Source organism: Grampus griseus (genome assembly GCF_964374135.1).
Source record: "Grampus griseus genome assembly, chromosome: X".
Taxonomy (NCBI): Eukaryota; Metazoa; Chordata; class Mammalia; order Artiodactyla; family Delphinidae; genus Grampus; species Grampus griseus.
In genome coordinates this window covers 118,796,185-118,816,502 of record NC_138999.1, presented here as the reverse complement: position 1 = coordinate 118,816,502, position 20,318 = coordinate 118,796,185, and the positions used below count along the sequence as shown (strand labels likewise).

At 37.7% G+C, this 20,318-nt stretch overlaps 1 protein-coding gene across 2 annotated transcripts in view; it reads left to right on the top strand.

The window, feature by feature from the left end:
* Positions 1-19,080, top strand: part of MCF2 (MCF.2 cell line derived transforming sequence) — a gene marked incomplete at both ends in the record, with an annotated part of 104,783 nt that extends 85,703 nt beyond the window's left edge. The window contains 9 exons of one of the 2 annotated variants that reach the window (XM_082681723.1): positions 2,703-2,795; positions 4,281-4,359; positions 4,918-4,978; positions 8,143-8,252; positions 9,826-9,935; positions 12,798-12,910; positions 13,812-13,869; positions 14,220-14,262; positions 19,040-19,080. In XM_082681723.1, coding sequence (XP_082537849.1) covers positions 2,703-2,795; positions 4,281-4,359; positions 4,918-4,978; positions 8,143-8,252; positions 9,826-9,935; positions 12,798-12,910; positions 13,812-13,869; positions 14,220-14,262; positions 19,040-19,080 — 708 coding nt within the window. Of the gene's footprint in view, positions 1-2,702; positions 2,796-4,280; positions 4,360-4,917; positions 4,979-8,142; positions 8,253-9,825; positions 9,936-12,797; positions 12,911-13,811; positions 13,870-14,219; positions 14,263-17,848; positions 17,893-19,039 lie in introns of those variants that run through there. The other variant, XM_082681724.1, reaches the window with a different exon arrangement.
* Between the last annotated feature and the right edge of the window lie 1,238 nt (positions 19,081-20,318).

Sequence of the window (20,318 nt, the reverse complement as noted above, 5' to 3'; positions counted from 1 at the left end):
CATGTGGATCTTCCCGGACCAAGGCTCAAACCCATGTCCCCTGCATCGGCAGGTGGACTCTCAACCACTGCGCCACCAGGGAAGCCCCCCATTTAGTTTTAATTTATATAAATAGTATTCTGTTATAATTCTCATCTTCTTTCTTTTTTTGATCCCAGAAACTATTTTCAAGATACAGTTATGTTACTGTTTTATACCCAATATCTTGTTTCTAACTGCTTCACGGCAGTTCAGCCTAGCTACATTTTTTTGTTGGTGTTGTTATTGTGAATCAAGATCAGTTTTTTTTTTTTTGGCTGTACCACGTGGCATGTGGGATCCTAGTTCCCTGATCAGGGATCAAACCCATGCCCCCTGCATTGGAAGTGCAGAGTGTTACCCACTGGACTGCCAGGGAAGTCCAAGATCAATTTTTTCATAATACTGACCCAAGAAGTAACTATTATATATCCCAGATACAGAAATAAAAGTCTTTTTTCTTCAGTTTTATAACATGGACTTTTCATTTAATATATCAAGTGCTTTCCCTCCCAATATTCAAGTAGTTTTTTTTTAATAGATATTTATTGGAGTATAATTGCTTCACAATACTGTGTTAGTTTCTGTTGTACAACAAAGTGAATCAGCCATATACATACATATGTCCCCATATCCCCTCCCTCTTGATCCTCCCTCCCACCCTCCCTATCCCACCTCTCTAGGTCATCGCAAAGCACCGAGCTGATCTGCCTAATAAAAGTCTTAAGATAGGTAGTTATTGGTTATAATCCCAGAGTTCTGACCCACTGGGTGACTTTTAACAAGGTAGTTGACATCTTCTCACTACCCTGAAGACAGAAAATTAGGTTAAAAATTGGGGCCCTGAGCACTTGATACAACAAGATGTCTTCAGATAAAATGCTTTAAAATAAAGAAAATATATTCATAGCTACCAGAAATCATCAGTGAAAATGTGAAGGGTGAGGCGGAGACCACAGTTAGGGTATAACTGTAGAATCAGCCTCATTCTTTTATATATATTATTTATTATATAATATATCATATAACTATATTCATATAGTTAGAGCTTTAACTCTGCCTCTAGGTTCTAAAGGTAAGTTTTCATGGTATAGTAAATATTTAATAAGTAGAATAAAAACCTTTTGATAAAACCTTTATATTGTGTTATTTGAGTAAATATCTACAATCCATGAATTACAAATGGATTGTATTACAGTGGATCATTTGTAGTGAATTGTTTAGAACTAAGAACAGTGTTGTCTGATAGAGATCATGGTTAGGTTTCCAGAGTAACTCAAAAAAGCTCATTTACTCTATAATGCTGTGCTCTATGTATACAATGAAAAATGGCAAAACCATTGCTATTCAAATAAGGGAAAGTTGAGAAAGCAAACTCACACTTTTAAAAACTCATCATGTTATCTAAGCCTTTAGTGCATGCTGTTTAATCCTTATATCAACTCTATGAAATAGGTACTCTTCCCACTTTATAGTTGAGGAAACTGAAATTCAGAAAGGTTAAGCAACTTGTACCAGCACACATAGCTAGCGCATGGGCCTTCCATCTTATCATGCTGTTAAAACAAAACCATGTATTGAAACAAAATCAATTTAAATAGAGATTGAATATGAGATTATTGTTTATCTTAAAACCTGATGTTTGAGCAAAAGTAGGTTAGTTAGAGTGGTTGAGTAGGAATGTAAAGATATTTTTGGATATTCTGAAAGTAACTTCTGAGTACATTCAGGGTAGATGTCACAGCCTCTTTCGTTTCTAAGTATAATCCTTTTTCTTTTCCTTGATATGGGGATCTCACTAGCACTACTTTAAATGCTTATCAGCTCTAATTAGGGTCATTTGGGAGGCATGTAAATGGAACAGAGAGTGAGATATTCCTTTAGTTAATTAGGAAATGATTGAAAGGAAAGAGAAGGCAGAAGGAAACTAAAAGAGAATGTGTGTACAAGGGAGTGAAGTTGCTCAAACTGAAATTAACCAAGCTACTAGCAGCACAGGATGAAAGAAAATGGAAGAGTTTGTGCTTTGCACAATCGTATGAAAGAGAATAAAAACTATGGTAGGGAAGGGATATTGCATACCTAATTTCCACTGGCTACAAGAAGACATCACTGTCCCATGACAGGTTGTTTCCTAGAGAGGCCAAGAGCTTGGTGGAAATAGAGGGGATTTCTGTGTACCTGGTTGGTTCTCCCCTGACCCATAAATTGGATGTCTATAACTTGTAGGGCTTCTATAGACATACGTAGTAATTTGTGAGATTAACTTATCTGGCATAAAGTTATTAAAAAGAACCATTTAAATTAATTTTGGATGACCTTTTCCACAATGTTCAATTAGTTTTACTTCTGTGTTTGACACAATAATTTGTTTTTATACTGTACAGTTAATTTATAATGGAATTCAATCTTACATGGACTACTTGGATGCTCAGATTTGAAACATTTGTTTCACTCACTGGAATGGAGCATGTAGTCTGTACTATATAAGTGCATAGTTTAATGAAAGTGTATAAACACTCAGGTCTCTGATTGTACTTATCATTTCATATTCTTTGATTATAAAACATATATTTTGCAGAAGTGAGAAATTCTGTTTCATTTAGAATATGATGGGGGTAGATTTAATGTAATTTCATTTTCCTAATAAAATGCTCATGAAAATGGTGACTCATTTATTGTAGATGGATGAAGTTGGAATCACTGAATATGTAAAAGGAGACGACCGCAAGTTTGAAATCTGGTACGCTGGGAAGGAAGAAGTTTATATTGTCCAGGTTGGTCACTTAAGAATTGTTCTAGAAACCATAACCTGCCTTAAGATACAAAAGTCTGCATTTACAAACAAAAATAATTTTGGTTACATTACAAAAGTTCTCAGTCCTTTCCTGTAGGTTACCTAAATATTATTTGATTATTATTCTTTGTGATGCAATTAAACATTTTCTCAGTTACCAAGTTTTCTTTTTTTCTTTTATTGAAGTATAGTTGCTGTATAATATTATATTTTACAGGTGTACAATACAGTGATTCACAAGTTTTAAAGGTTATACTCCATTTATAGTTATTGTAAAATATTGGCTATATTCCCTGTGCTGTAGAATATATCCTTGTAGCTCATTTTGTACCTAATAGTTTGTACCTATTAATCCCCTACTGCCATATTGCCCCTTCCCCCTTCCCTCTCCCCACTGGTAACCACTAGTTTGTTCTCTGTATCTGTGAGTCTGCTTCTTTTTTGTTATATTCACTAGTTTGTTTATTTTTTAGATTCCATATATAATCTCTAGGTCCATCCGTGTTGCTGCAAATGGCATTATTTCATACTTTTTTATGGCTGAGTAGTATTCCATTGTATATATGTACCATATCTTCCAAATCCGTTCATCTGTTGATGGACACTTAGGTTACTTCCATGTCTTGGCAGAAGTTTTCTTCAACTTGAGATATGTCTGTGATGCTTTCTATGGCTTTAAGTTTTCACCACGACACCAGGAGACTTATCAACAAGAGCTGATAGCCAAGAGCTTGGCCGGTGCTTCTCTGTCCCCATCAAGTCTCTTGAGTTACAGATTTATAACAGTTCTGAGTTCCTCTTGTGCTCAGCATTCAGAGAGGACCTGATTACGAGACAGGGCGATGTGATGATTCAGATTGGATTGTTTTTTCTAAAGAATGTGGTTAAAGTCCTGGCCAGACATGCTGTAAGCTTCAACCTGTCTCACGGAAGAAGAGAGGAATTAGAACATTTCAAGAGATTATTGTCATTTCAAAGAGTCTTTTTTTTTTGGCCGCACCACATGGCTTTCAGGATCTTAGTTCCCTGACCAGGGATCGAAGCCCGGCCCTCGGCTGTGAAAGCACCGAGTCCTAACCACTGGACTGCCAGGGAGGTCCCTACAATAGATTGTCTTTTCAGAAACAGTAGAACTTGTTTTGTTTTACCAAAATTAAACATAAAAACATTTATATATTTAAAAGAACCCTCCTACACAGAAAAAATAAGTGAGATTTATATTTCACGCTTCTCTGAGCATTATTATTGAAGGCCAATTTCGAAATGCTTTGGGCTGTTATTTCATCTAATCCGATGGCTACTTATTTGCTTCTTAGAAGTTTTAAGAATCAAAATGTTAGAGTTGGATTATGGTGGTTCAGGATGTAAATCGTGTTTGATATACTTAGTGACATTTGTTTTATTATTAAAGCATCGTTCTAAAAAGGAAACATGTCCTCTCCTCCCCTGCTTTTTAAATCTTTAGGCTTCAAATGTAGATGTGAAGATGATGTGGTTAAAAGAAATCAGAAGTATTTTGTTGAAGCAACAGGAACTTATGACAGGTAAGTTCACGCATTCTCCAGAACAAGAAGTACAAGAACGGCTCAGTGACTCAGATTCTGTGATAATTTTTACAGGGAATGGGGCTGATATTTACTTTCTACTATTTATAATGAAATGGTTTGCTCAACTCATTAGTAGGAGATCAAGATGCAGGAGGCTGTTTAAACTATTTTGGAGAATGAATTTTACAATGGAAGATGAGCTCTAGTGCCTGAGAAGCAGTGGTGCAGTGATAGAGCAATCTGAATGTGTTAATTCTAATTGCTTCCCATGAGGCAACTCTGCTTAGGACCTCAGTAATCAGTGCTTGGTAATGTTGGCCTGGGGGTGGTGCTAGTTATAAACTTGAATTTCTTGAATAAAATATTACATGGTTCGACCCTTTTCTATATTCTAAATTCAGACTGGCCTTCCCTCTGGCTGTTTCAAGTCTGTGAAGGTGAACTCAAATGGGATCGGGGTGTGTGTGTGTGCATATGTGAAGGTCATTGGTCCTCAAGGAAGTAAGAAGTGTGGCTTCCGAACAATGCTTATATAATCTTTGTTTTATTTCACAGTTAAAAAACAAGAACAACATAATCAGTTAACAGAACAGAATCTTTCTTCTCAGCGGAATGAGTAAGTGATTATACTTTAAGAAATACCACTCTCCAATCTTCTGTTTTCCGTATATAACATGAAACAATGTAATTAAACTATCAGACAAAAATTACCTGGCCTTTTAGCAATAACTCATCAAATTCTATAAACACATTTTCTCAGTTCTGTCCTTGGACTTGCAGCCTGATAGTCCTTAGTAGTTATCCCACTGTTCCCCTGATGTTGAAAAGAATATAAGGAAGTGCCTTTGTTCAGGGAAACGTCTTGACCCGGTCCAGGTGTGGATGGCGGCAAGAAAGAAGAAATTAACACATCCCCTCCCCCAGGAGATGTTTTGCAAGACTGATGGCCCTTTTTACTTTACTTTCTCCCCGCCTCTCACTATTATGCCTTTTTACTTTATTTCCCTCTCGGATTCTATAAAAGAAACTGGCATCCAGACCCTGATAAGATGGTTATTTTGAGACATTAGTCTGCCATCTTCTCGGTCTGCCAGCTTTCCAAATAAAGTCGTATTCCTTGCCTCAAAAAAAAAAAAAAATAGTCTGGGCTAATTTTTAAACACGATTATAAGTGCTTTGTTCTCAGTATACCCTGGGGGGAGTTGCATGTAGGCTGCTAGCAAAAGCGGCTACACTCATGGCTTTCTCTTCAAAGTATTTCTGGGCACCTTCAATCTGATTGGAGAAGGAGAGGTATAAGAATGATGAAGGGGCTTCCCTGGTGGCGCAGTGGTTGAGAGTCCGCCTGCCGATGCAGGGGACACAGGTTCGTGCCCCGGTCCGGGAGGATCCCACGTGCCACGGAGCGGCTGGGCCCTTGGGCCATGGCCGCTGAGCCTGTGCGTCCGGAGCCTGTGCTCTGCAAAGGGAGAGGCCACAGCAGTGAGAGGCCCGTGTACCGCAAAAAAAAATAAAATAAAAAAAATAAAGTAACAGCCTTCTGTAAAAAAAAAGAATGATGAAGTACTGGCAGCTAATACTGGCCTGCAGCTTTGTGGTCTCTTGATGGAGACCACTTGCTGGTGACTTGCCCTCTCTGTGTAGCTAGAGAGGAGGTCTGGATCCCGGGGGCGGAGGCTGTGGGGCGGGGGCTGTGCCTGGACACAACCACGTCTTTGAGGAAGGCAGCCGTCCTCAATGATAGCTTTGCTGCTGGTTTCGAGATGTGGCCATTGTATTCCACCTCTAGGAATCTTAAAAGGTGGAGTTTCCATACAACATTTACATATATGCAGAAAGAATCCTCATGGTGATTCCAAAGCCTTGGCACAGAAATTCACCACGCAGCATCTGCATGATGTAGGGATCATTGAAGGACTTATTAAAAGTACTCTTTTTCAGTGGTACAAATGAACTTATTTACAAAACAGAAATAGAGTCACAGATGTAGAAAATAAACTTACTGTTACGGGGTTGGGGGGAGGTGAGGGAGGGATAAATTGGGGGATTGGGACTGACATATACATACGACTATAGATAAAATAGATAACTAATAAGGACCTACTGCACAGGGAGCTCTACTCAATACTATCTAATGACCTATCTGGGAAAAGAGTCTAAAAAAGAGTGGATATATGTATATGTATGACTGATTCACTGTGCTGTACAGCAGAAACTAATACAACATTGTGAATCAACTGTACTCCAATAAAAATAAAAATACTCTTTTTCTCTGTTGCACATCATCTTTCATAGGTAGCTAAGATCAGGTGCAAAGTATGTTGATTCATCTGAGGCTTTAGGAGAACCATTTTAGTTTATTTTTTATTTATTTATTTTTGGCTGCATTGGGTCTTTGTTGCTGCGGACAGGCTTTCTGTAGTTGTGGTGAGCGGGGGCTACTGTTCGTTGCAGTGCGCGGGCTTCTCATTGCGGTGGCTTCTCTTGTTGCAGAGCACGGGCTCTAGGAGCACAGGCTTCGGTAGTTGTGGCACACGGGCTTAGTTGCTCCACGGCATGTGAGATCTTCCTGGACCAGGCCTCGAACCTGTGTCCCCTGCATTGGCAGGTGGATTCTTAACCACTGCGCCACCAGGGAAGCCGCAGGAGAACCATTTTAAAATCACGGTGGAAGTCTTCATTTTCCACGGTTCACAATACTCAGTGTTTTATCATGTATTCTGGAAGTAAGGTCTTTAGATTTCATGGAGCAATTGACTCTACAGTAGCTGATACAACTCAACAGTATTAATCAGATTGAGGTTTCATTGTCATTCATATACACTTTGCCTAATTCATTGAAGTTAAAAGTTCATAGAACACTAGGGTTTTTTTGTTGTTTATATTTTTCCAACTTATTGAGTTATAGTTGACAATTAAAATTATATACTTTTAAAGAGTACAATTTGATACCATATGCTAACACATATATATGGAATCTAAAAAAAAAAAAAGGTTCTGAAGGACCTAGGGGCAGGACAGGAATAAAGATGCAGACGTAGAGAGTGGACCTGAGGACATGGGGAGGGGGAAGGGTAAGCTGGGACGAAGTGAGAGAGTGGCATGGACATATATACACTACCAAATGTAAAATAGATAGCTAGTGGGAAGCAGCCACATAGCACAGGGAGATCAGCTCTGTGCTTTGTGACCACCTAGAGGGGTGGGATAGGGAGGGTGGGAGGGAGATGCAAGAGGGAGGGGATATGGGGATATATGTATATGTATAGCTGATTTCACTTTGTTATACAGCAGAAACTAACACACCATTGTAAAGCAATTATACTCCGATAAAGATATTTTAAAAAAAGAGTAAAATTTGATGATTTGACATACATATACACTGTGAAATAATCAACACAATCAAGCTAATTGACATATCCATCACCTCACATAGTTATCCTTTTTTGTGTCTGTGGTGAGAACATTTAGCATTTACCTCTTAGCAAATTTTGGGTATACAATATAATATGAAACAGGGATTCTAAACAATATACCTGCCTTGGGTCCAGAAAGGAGCCTTTTCTTTCCATGCTGGCTTGGATCCCAGGATTAAAGCTTTTGTATATTATGAGCTGTTATCACACAGACTTAAATAAGGGGGAAAATCAGCTCTGTTTGAATGGATTCTTAGACTATGTTCTTAACACATGGTATTAGTAGAAGAAATACCATTTAAAATTTCTTATTACTCTTAAACTGAAAAAAAGCTTACCAGTTTTTACATATTTACTATTTCAGAAGGCAACAGGGAGCTTTTATAGGTGCTGAGGAAACTGACTTGGCGCACACCAGCGCTATGGTGGAAGTCGGTGAGGCCATCGCGTCAGTTCGGGCAGAAGCAAATACAGGTATGTGTAATGCTCATCCGAAGGCAGAATTCATGGCTGTGCAAATTGTTTCCTCCCGTTGTTAATTTGAGAAATCTACCCGTCTATTCACTTTATATGGAGAAAACAAAGTTAACCCATTTTTAGAAGACTCTTCTGTCTTGTGTATATGCAAGATACTCGGCTGAGCAGAGGTTGTCAAAGTGTGGTCCGTGGACCAGTAGCATCAGCATCACCTGGAAACTTGTTAAGAAGGCAAATGCTCTGGCTCCATCCCAGACCTTCTGAATCAAAAACTCTGGGAGTGAGACCCAGCCAGCTGTAATGTAACAAGTTCTTCATGTGATTCTTTCTGGAACCTTCTCAAGTTTGGGAGCCCCTCCTACACAGGATACAGAGGTGAATAAAACACATCCTGCATCAAGGGATGCACACTTGCTTGACTCACTGTAAGTTTAATGAATAGAGAAGAGTCATTTACAGCTCAGGAATATTTCTTTTTATTTTGCAAATTGGGTCATTTCAAGGGATTTAAAACAATTTGTTTAATTTAACAAACATAACAGCCTGTGTGCCAGGAACTGTGCAGTACTCTGGGCATACAGGCTAACTGAGATACACTCAGCTGCCATCCCCACGAAGCTAGGAGAGTAGAAGGATAATGCAAAAAGCAATGAAAATTCAATTTGATAGTGTGATAACAGGGAAGGCGCTTCCGAAGCACCTGCAAGGGTCACCTCAACAACTCTGGGATCAACAGCATAGACTTCCCTGAGGAAATGCCTAACGGGGTGCCTGATACTCAGTGCTTAAATATGATGTTCCTTAATCTGGAAGACTTCTCTACTAGCTGAGGAGAAACAAGGAACAACAACCTTGCTCAGCTTCAGTTCTCCATTTACGTGTCGCTTCCCTCAGGTCATCTATACTGTGGCCCCCTGAGCCATCAGGAGGGAGCCTAGTACCACTGCCTTCATTTGACAGATGAGGAAACCAAGTCAGAGAAAGTTAACATGACTCTTCCAAGGTTACATGAATAGTTTAGTGTGGCCAAGATGAAATGCTGTCATTTCTCTGCCTATATCAGATTGCTTCATCCATACCAGTTCAATGCATTTTATCAATTAAGCATCTCTTGCAGGCAGGTTCTTATGAGACACACAATGTGTAACACATGGTTCCTGCCTAATAAAAGAGATACGACAAGTCCGAAATAACAATATTACCAGGTGGAATGTTATAAGTGCTATTTAAGTGGGACCAAGAAGAATGCTATAGAAAGAATTTTTGGAAGAGATGATTTTCTATAAGAAGGGATAAATGTTCTCTGGAATGTTATTTAACTTATTATTATCTGTAATAACTCCCACCCCCCCCCAACAGGAAACTATCCTAAAAAGTAAAAGAAGTGTAGATATTCTAGGCCCTTTCTGAAATATCAGAAATTCTAAACTAGTACAACCTCATTGGAGGTTTTATTACAAAAGATATTATTCTTGGACCATTGAAGGGTATGGCCTTGATTATTACACTTCATTTTACTTCTCTCCTTGTGGTGGACCAGTAACTGCCACCCTCCATGTTTTTCTTACAGTTTGGACTGAGATGTCGTCACCTTCAGAAATCTCTGTTGAGCCTGAGGAATGGCCCAGTAACTATTTCTACTCTTCTTATGATGACAATGAAGAAGAAAGGCCTCTAATGGTTAGTAATGACATATTAAGATAAATAAAAACCCTTCAAGCAATTTTATTGATGAAATAGGTGAGGCACATAGGGGCAATCCTTTGTCAGTATCCTTGAGGTCATGAGGTCATTTCCACAGCCAAAAGATTTGAATCAAGTCTTACTGTGAACATTCAGTAAGCACCTTTATCTCTGTGAGAACTTGTTTGAGCTATACATGGAGCTCCTACTGAAGTTGATGAGATAGTCAATCATTCCAAGTCCCATATCGTGACCAATTTTATCTTTAATTGAGCTTCACCAGTCTGTTTTCAATCTGGGCATGTGAGATAAAATCAGAGCACAAAGGAGGTTCAGATATACTTAGAAATCAGTTCAGATTCCAGATTAGAAAGTATAGGAAATAAACATTACACATTAAAAACTATTTAATACCATCTGGGGAATATATTTTAGTGGGCTGTCAAAAAACATGCTAAGGCTACAGATCTCAGCATATCACAGCAAGAGGGCACCCCATGAAAGCAAAGGTTGCTTTAGGGTAGAAGGAAGTGTTTTATAGAAGAACTAGTTTGCAGTGTTGTTAGGATCCTGGTGGATTATTAGAGAGGAGTTAGGACTGTTTAGGATAAATCTCCAATTTTCTGAAGTCACCAGGGTGGAGGGTGGGAGCGGTGCTTTGTAGCGGCCTGTTCCTTGGTGCTTTTCAGAGGAATAAATCCAGTTTGGCAGTTCTGGTGTTGGGGTGAGGGAGTAATGGCATGGAGAATCCCAAAGGTGCATCGACGCTGGAATGCTTTCTTTTAAAAAGCAACAGAACATTCTTTCCACTAATAAGACAGTGACCATAATTCGTATTTGTATGGTCGTTTACAGTTTTCAAAGTGATTTCACACTGAGTATTCATAGTCTTAGTGAGGCTTTATTCCCTCTGAGCCGAAGCTCAGAGCTGGTAAGAGGTTTGTCCAGCGTTCGTTGTCTAGGCTGGCAGTGCTCAAACGTTTTAATGAATTTACATTTTTGAAACCAAAAAAATCTAGTGAGAAGAGTGGCATTTGAAATATTTTTGCAGCCTAAAAAATAAAAAGTAAATAAGGGACTTCCCTGGCGGTCCGGTGGTTAGGACTCTGCGCTTCCAGTGCAGGGGGCATGGGTTCGACCCCTGGTCAGGGAAGTGGTATCCCGCAAGCTGCACAGTGCAACCAATAAAAAAAATAATAATAAATGAAATATTTTTGCAAATTTCTTTAACATCTGGCTTCAGAAAAGACAGCTGGATTCTCATATTTGCGTTTGCATTCAGTCTGTTGTGCTATCACACATTCGGTGGCCTCTTGAAAACTCCCCTGTAGACTTGTGAGAGGATGAGAGTGAAAAAGGCAAATAATATATTTAGCTTTGACCCTTGCAGACCCTTGGAACTCCCAACGGTCAGCCTCCCAAACTTTGAGAATTGCTGATTTAGATGAATAAATAAAAAGAACTTCATTTCCTGAAGTAACATTATCTGAGGACAGGAGGGATCGTTGTTCAGATGTGAGCAGTAAGTCAAGGGAAGCCAGTTGGGATTTCAATGTTTGCTGTGAATGATGCTCTATGAAGGGATTGTCAAGAACCGAGAAAGCCTTCAGTAAGCATTTTTCCAGCTATGGTGTCAGAAAATAAAGCAAATATGCCAAATTGATTAATACTTTCATCATAGGGGATGGGAATGTAGAAAAACCTACTAGCTCTCCTCTCTTCTCCCAAGAATTCCCTGAGTTGTGCTACTAAGGAAAACATACAAGGGACAATATAGTGCATTCCACACCCCCTCAATTAAATAACCCCCAGCCTAGAAAGCAAAACAGGTTGGAATGAGCTGATCTTTTAGCCTCGCTTTATCAAGTCAAAAACAAGAAATAATGGGTGCTGCTTCCCTTGTAGAGGCCGGTGTCGGAGATGGCTGTCCTATTTTAATGAAGCTACTCTGTTAAATGGCAAGTAGCTCTTTCCTGCCTGCTCCTCGGCCCATTTGATAAAAATACTGCTCAAAAGACGTTCAGCCCGAGTGATGCGGATAATGTTTTCAGGTTAATTCCTTTGGACGTGCAAAGAATCAACACCACTTAATTATTTCTTTCCTTTTATTTTAAAAAAGTTTTAATTATGGTACTCTTACTCTTTAAAATCATATATTCAATGTATAAGATACTGTGCTGGAAAAATTCTCATCTCAGAATACGTTTGGACTTGAAGATTACTATCTCTTCTCTGTCTACCTTGTAACCAAATGCAATCAGTGTGCCTTGGATTATTTAGCTTATTAATGAATCAAGTTAAAATTATAGCTGCAAAAAGATTAAGGCCAAGTAAAGCACAACATTATGGTTTAATATGCTTTTATCGGACTAAGCTTTTGTGCGCATTATTTTTACCTGTGCAGAACGATAACAAAGCAAGGAGTCCTTTTGGGGGCGTTAGTAAATCTTTGTTCAGGGCCATTGCCTTTTTTATGTGCCAAGATAATTATTTTTAATGAGAGTAGTTTACAAATAACAGTATTTAAAAATTATCTTCATGCTTGTTTTTTTTCTGGATTTATGTTTATTATTCATGTAACTTAAATCAGCTGTGCTCTGTTATTTTCTGTGTAGTTCATGCTGTAATGCTCTTTTTGCAAATAAAAATTAATTCTTCAGGTTAAATAAACACATGTCCTGCTTTTTTTTTTTTTGCCATCACAAACTGCTCTGTGTTTGTTTGTTACTTCAAAGCCGCTGCAGCTAACCACATTTACCATTGACGTAAAGAATGAAGTCTGTACGTCACAGAACAGGCACTTACGCAAGTAGTTTTGCATTCAAATTTGTAATGTCACTTTTCAAAACAACCTTACAGTCTCCAGGCAAATATAAAGCCCTAGCAGATTGCAGGAAGAGAGGCTCAGAAGACCTCCTGATTAGAAATGGAGATGTCATTCAGCTTCTCCGTGAGGATGCTGAGGGTCAAGGGTAGGTGAATTCTCCATGACTACGTTGACCTCCGCCTGGGGCACACGGATATCTAATCAATTGTTCTGCTTTACTTGTATCTTTGTTATACAGTCTCAAGAAGCAGAAATAACACATTTCTTACCAGTGTTTCATTTTCATTGCTTCAGCCATGTCTATATAGCTCACTGAAAGGAATGTTAACCTTTGGTGAGTGAAAAATGCTTTGAAAGAATGAAATGCTATGAGTCTGCATGCTCTTTTGTGGTTTACCTTTGGCTCAGATGTTTCAGCTGATACGTCAGGCTTTGTAATGGCTACAGATCACATTACATTAGGTCGTTTAAGTCATGCATTAATTCATCACATGTTTAATGAATGCCCACTATGTGCCAGGGACCATGTTTGCTACTTTACAACATAGCCACACTTTGCTTTATCAGTTCGAATACTGACTTTTTAGTCTTATCATTCTATCCTCATGCGTTTGACTTTATACAGCACTGATTGCAAAGATGCTTCTGCCAGATATGCTGTTTAATTATAGAGAACCCAAAGCAAGAAGGAAATATTTGGAAGAGGACTGAATGAAACTTCCATAAAGCTTTTGGAAATTTTATATGAAATAATTCTGCCTTCATTGTGTCAGTAACTTTAACTGAAGTGCTACATTGACTGTGTACTCTGACCCTAAAGGGGGAAGAGTGTACACCTGACGGTGAAATTAATGATGGGTCATTAACATAATAACCATTTTTGCTAGTGAGCTAAGTCTTTTGTAGTCAGAGGACTCAAGCACAGTGTCATGAAGGTCTTTGAATACGTGCAATAGTTTGTGAAAATCTGAGCTTTAATGCAACGTATATGTTAATTTTATTACCTTATATTACCATTATTGGCTACTAATTAGTTTATTATTTAGGTTGATGAAAAATCTAAACAGAAGAAAAGAAGATCTGATTCCAGGGAACAGTTTGCAGGGTTTTTTGTTTGTTTGTTTGTTTCTTTTAATTTATTTATTTTTGGCTGCGTTGGGTCTTTGTCGGTGCGTGCAGGCTTTCTCTGGTTGCGGCGAGCGGGGGCTACTCTGTTGCGGTGTGCGGGCTTCTCATTGCGGTGGCTTCTCTTGTTGTGGAGCATGGGCTCTAGGTGCCTGGGCTTCAGGAGTTGTGGCTCACGGGCTCTGGAGCGCAGGCTCAGTAGTTGTGGCACAGGGCTTAGTTGCTCCGCGGCATGTGGGATCTTCCCAGACCAGGGATCGAACCCATGTCCCTTTCATTGGCAGGTGGATTCTTAACCACTGTGCCACCAGGGAAGCCCCAGTTTGCAGGTTTTAGTCGGTGACTATAGGTTTCAGAATGCCAAAGTTACAGGTATAATATGAACTTGACTGTATGCTATTTGTTTAAAGGCTAAAAATTTTAAAGCTCCACCAGATATGTAATTGGCATAGGGTAAGAACCTCTCTGCACTTAGAAATAGAGCTGCAAGCACATTATGTTAGCTAGGATTTAATTTTTTCCCTTAATAGTTTTAAATTAATGAATAGAGATGTTTTAAACATGTTAAACTTTTCTCTACAAGGTTGATAGGTTTGAAAGAAAGTTTCATGTACAGTGCTGTCTTATAAGAGATCCTTCAGAACTAAATACTGATGATATGATTTTAAGGAACCAGCCTTACTGTCCAAGGATGCTTCACCAGTGTGTTTTTACTCAGTTCTAAGAGCATGCTATTTCCTTATGGTAGGTTTCTGCTACACGTTTGTGCATGCACGTGCGCACGCACACGCGCACAAACATACCCTGTGTCTGTTCCCAAGACTTAATGTGTGAAGATATGACGAAGCAATGAGAATGTTCCTTTCTATTAACCCAAGCATTAGTACATGAAATTTCTGTACACAAACCAGTATTCTTATAAATTTTTCACCTGATACTGAGCTATCTATAAAAAGGCAGCACAAAAACAACAAATTTGTCTGTGAACAAGATTATTATTATTTTATGTACATATTTCCTTTGAATTCCTAGTTTTGGACTTGTATTTGAATTCTAGGTGATGTTACCTTGTGTTTAAATGAATCTAATAGGCCAGGAGTAACTTACTTGGTTCTAAATTTCATTTATGACATGAAACAAAATCTAAGGGTGATAGGGCTCAATATAAATATTGGGTCACATGGGAATCCCCAAAATAGAGTCACTTCTTGTTTGTGTTTTTGTTTGTTTGTTTGTTTGTTTGTTTCTCTAAATCTGGGCCACCTTTCAAAGGTTTTTTTTTTGATAATTATTGAATTACTGAATTATTTAGACAATTAGTAATCAGAAAAGTCTGATAGGCCAACAACCTGAACCAGTTGGCATTTATTCAAAATTGACACCCAACAACTGCAGAATACACCATTATTTTTAAGTATACATGGAACATTCACCAAGATAGATTATACGTTGGATCACAAAAGAAATAATAAATTTCAGAAGATAGGAATCATATAAAGTCTCAAAAGATATTATATTAGAAATAGATTATCCCTAAATATTTGGATATTAAATAATACACATCTAAACAACACATGGGACAAAGAGGAAATCACAAGAGTAATTATAATGATTTAAAATTGGATGAAAATGAAATGTGACATATCAAAATTTGGGGATGCAGCTCAAGAGGGAAGGAAATGTAGGGAATTGTATAGCTTTAAATTAAGTACTTGTATTACATGCTTCAAAAGTCAGTATAATTTGCCATATTAATATAATGAATTGGAAAATTATATAATCATTTCAGTAGATACAGAAAAGCACTTGACAAAACTCCACACTCATTCATGATAACAACTCTCACCACACTAGGAATAAAGGGAATAATGTGTGCTTGTGAAAAATCACAGTTAACCTCATTCTTAATGATGAAATATTGGAAGCTTTTGCCCCTAAGATTGGGAATAAGCCAAGGATATTCATTCTCACCATTTCTATTTAACATTATATTGGAAGTCCTAGCCAGTGCCATAACTCAAGATAAAGAGATAAAGGAACCAAAATATTAGAAAAGAGACAACACTATCATGCTTAGCAGATCATGTGTATGTATGAAACCATTGGGAATCTCTACACAAAAAGACCCTATTAGAAGTAATAAGTGAATTTTATAAGGCCATGGTATATAAAATAATTATAAAAAATAAACTGTAATTCTATATCCTAGCAACAAAGAATTAGAAAAAAAAGAAATAAAAAATACCATTTACATTAGTAATATAAAATATAAAATAAATATGAATAAATCTAACAACAGATGTCTAAGGCTTCTATACTGACAACCACAAATAATTGCTGGGGTATATTTAAGATGACCTACTAAAAGGAGAGATATACCATATTCGAGGATTGGAAATCTCATTGTTAAGAAATCCATTGTCCCCAAATAGACAGCTAATGAAGTCAAAATCTCAGCAAGCCCTTTTGGAAGAAAAAATAAAGACAAGTATATTCTAAAATGTATATGGAAGGCAAAAAACAACCTAGAACAGAGGAATCTCAGAAATCTTGAGGATTTACATACCTGATTTCAAAACCTACTAAAAGGCTACAGTAATGAATACAGTGTGGTATTGGTTTAAGTATAGAAAAATAGAGTTCAAAAATAGACCCACAGGGGGCTTCCCTGGTGGCGCAGTGGTTGAGAGTCCACCTGCCGATGCAGGGGACACGGGTTCGTGCCCCGGTCCGGGAAGATCCCACAGGCCGCGGAGCGCGTGAGCCATGGCCGCTGAGCCTGCGCGTCCGGAGCCTGTGCTCCGCAACGGGAGAGGCCACAGCAGTGAGAGGCCCGCGTACCGAAAAAAAAAAAAAAAAAAAAAAAAAAAAAAAAGAAAAAAGAAAAAAGAAAAATAGACCCACAGGGACTGCCCTGGTGGCGCAGTGTTAAAGAATCCGCCTGCCAATGCAGGGGACACGGGTTCGAGCCCTGGTCCGAGAAGAGCCTATGTGCCGTGGAGCAATGAAGCCCGTGCGCCACAGCTACTGAGCCTGCGCTCTGAAGCCCACGCACCTAGAGCCCATGCTCCACAACAAGAGAAGCCCCCCGCAATGAGAAGCCCACGCACCGTAACGAAGAGTAGCCCCCGCTGGCGGCAACTAGAGAAAGCCAGCGCGCAGCAATGAAGACCCAACACAGCCAAAGATAAATAAATAAAATAAAATTTTAAAAGAATTTAAAAAAATAGACCCACATATATATAACTGATTAATGTTTAATCAAGGTGTCAAGTCAACTGAATGGGGAAAGGAAGATTGTTTTAGCAAATTGTGCAGGAGCAACTGGGTATCCACATTAAAAAAAAAATGAGCCACCATCCCTACACCTCACTCCATACACAAAAATTAATTTCAGTTGCATCATAGACCTAAACATAAAAGCTAGAATCATAAAGCTTCTAAAAGCACAGGACAACATCTTCATGCCTTTGAGCAGTTAACCATTTCTTTCTTGTAAATTATACAGGGCAGAAAAAGTACTAACCATAAAAGAAGAGTATCAGACAAACACAAAGAAACATTGCACATGCTGAATTGAGCACTTTACACTTTAAAAACGTATATGTGTTCGAATAAGGTAAAACCTAAGATAGTGACATTTTGAACACTTTCAAAAGCCAGATAGTTGTAATGAATCATATATTCCCCTCAAATTAACTGATTCCATCTTACACATTAAAGAGTTAAGTTTGAAAATAAATATGGCCAGCTTTCTGCCAACTGCTTTATGCTTATTTAAGTGGTTAATGAGAGAGAGACAAAGAAACACATGAGTCACTTAAAATACGTGCTCGAAGAGCTGTGTAAATTAAATATATAAATCATTTTTTAATGAAGCATATTTTATAAGCCAATAAAGCCATGAAATAAGAGTGCAGTGTATATACTAGAAAATAATGGCCTTTCTTGTACTCAGGTCTCCAAAATTCAAAATTGAAAACACCAAGGGCATTCATCTAACTTCCATATAATATTAGCATTTGTATTCAACATTAGGAACACTCAGTAGATTTTCCATAACTTTTATCATCATCATTTTAAATATAGAGCCAGGTGTCCTCATAGTTAATTCAGGACAAAGTTAATTACATTCAATTTTAGCTAACAGTAATGCAGGACATGTAAAATTACATATATGATTAGTTTTAATTTGAAATGATTCCATTACTGTAACTAATCACAGTAGGTTTAGGGCTTGTGCTTATTTTTCAGTCAGTGAAGGGCTTACTATACATTTGTTAACATACATACACTTTATTTGGAAAAAATAACATTATTCTTTTCAGTTTCATTTTCTACCATCAGTACACTTTTTCAATATCCTTTTCTTTTTTGCAGTGTCATCAGGAGAGTTAAGTGTAATGGATTGATATACCATCAGCATTTAAAGCATGTATTACTCTCTTGGTATGACATGCTACTAGATAAGGTGACAAGGTCCCATAGTTCCCTGTTCTCTAGAAAGTTCTGACTTCAGAAGTTTTAAAAATATACATTACTTTCAAATAACATGGATTTATGACAGATCGAATTGACAAATCCGTACTTGGTAGATTTTGGTTGAATGCTATATCAAGTGGTCTTGACTGAGATCTGTTCCTCATTACATTGCATAGAGCAAAATAGTATAATGTGGCCTACAAAACTATATTGTACTGTGTGTCAGTTAATGGATTAGGAAATGAAAGTTGATCGCATATGCAACTGTCAACAGCACTTAGGTTTCAAAATATGTATTAGAGTATCTTATTTGAAATCTGGCAAATGGAATGTAAAGGTCTCTCCGTTAATTATGTGCTTAACATGTTTCATCTATATGCACACAGCATAATTCATACGATATTCGGGAAATCTGGTTTTAGGAGATGTGAATTCTGTTTATTTTGCTTCTAGTGAAGTTATGCCGTTCATGAAATAGATGCCTTTAATAAATCACTGTGTAGCAGAATAACGCCTTTCAAATTAAAATAAACAACCAAAAGACATCACCTTTGAATTTATGATGGACCTTTTGAATCCTCACAGTTAGCGTTAGAAGTCATAGCACAGACAACATTTTTGGCCTTAAAAGTCACGAGTATTAACATCATTCTTCATTATTTTGTAGATGCTGCTCTGAGTAACACAAGGAAACTAAGTTCCCCTTGAATTAAAGGAGAATGAATAGACTTTAAAAAATAAGATTTCCTTTGAAGGTATGAACTAGATTACAGTTCTTAAAAGTGTTACAGATAAACAGCACAAGAGTCAGGATGATCCTATGCTACCCATGACATTCACAGAACTTCCTCAGGACTGAGGTGGACTTCGTCATTCACAGTTTGTCTCATTCTTGCAAGAAGCCATCTTCACACCTTCCAATCCCCGCAGGTGAAAAGTGCAGTGTTATTTTGTTTCCAAGTAGGGTTTTTCATGGCATGCATTCAGATTCTATCTAAACAAAACAAAACAAAAATCCAAAGAGAGAAGCGAGATAATCAGAGATTTTAAACCCCTTTGGTAATTGTTAGGATATGTTATTATTTAATTTTGTTAACTATGTGACTATAATGTACCAAAGGGATACGTTCTGAAGGACCTCTTTTGCACTTGGACTGGTATTTAGGGTTGTCAGAGCTGTCTTAATGGTTCTAAAAAGACCCAAAGCTAAAAATCCTGCAGTTAGGATGTGTTGAAGTTTACACTTTATGCATTGAAATTTAGATACATCACAGCTTTAAGTTAAATATTCATATTTGCACAAGAGGTGTTCCTGTAACAAAGCTCTGCTTTCCAGTGTCTTTACTTGCTTTTGAATTTTCTAGAAAAATCTATTCTAGTGCAGGTTTTCTTAAGTTATATTGTGTTTCTACCTGTGGTTTTTCTTTGATAATATATGTATAGATGCCCTTCTTTTAAATATGTAAACAGTGAGATCACTTGTTTTAAAGCACAGGCCCAGTTGTTGCATGCAGTGTTGAACTTAGGCTTGGCGTATTTTATATTATGGGCCACTGAAGACGATGGTTTGAAACTGCTGCCTTTTGAATCATGGATCGTGAGTTTTACTATCAAGTTGGCATATTAGGTGCATGGTTTTTGATGATTGGTTTTACAGAAAACAACACAATAACTATATAATACATAAATTATCTTTTAAGTAGGTTTGTGTATCATGTCAAATCATAGTTTATTTCAGTGGTATCATTAGATGTAACCATTTATATGACAAACCAATTGTATTTTATTCAAAGTTACCTGTAAATTATAAATCTTCTAATGTCAAATTGCTGGAATTTGTGATGGTTGATTTATAACTGACTCATGAAAATGTCCATATGTTTGATATTTCAATGAATGCTTCTGCAACAATAACAACAACAACAAAATGATATTAAAATACATTT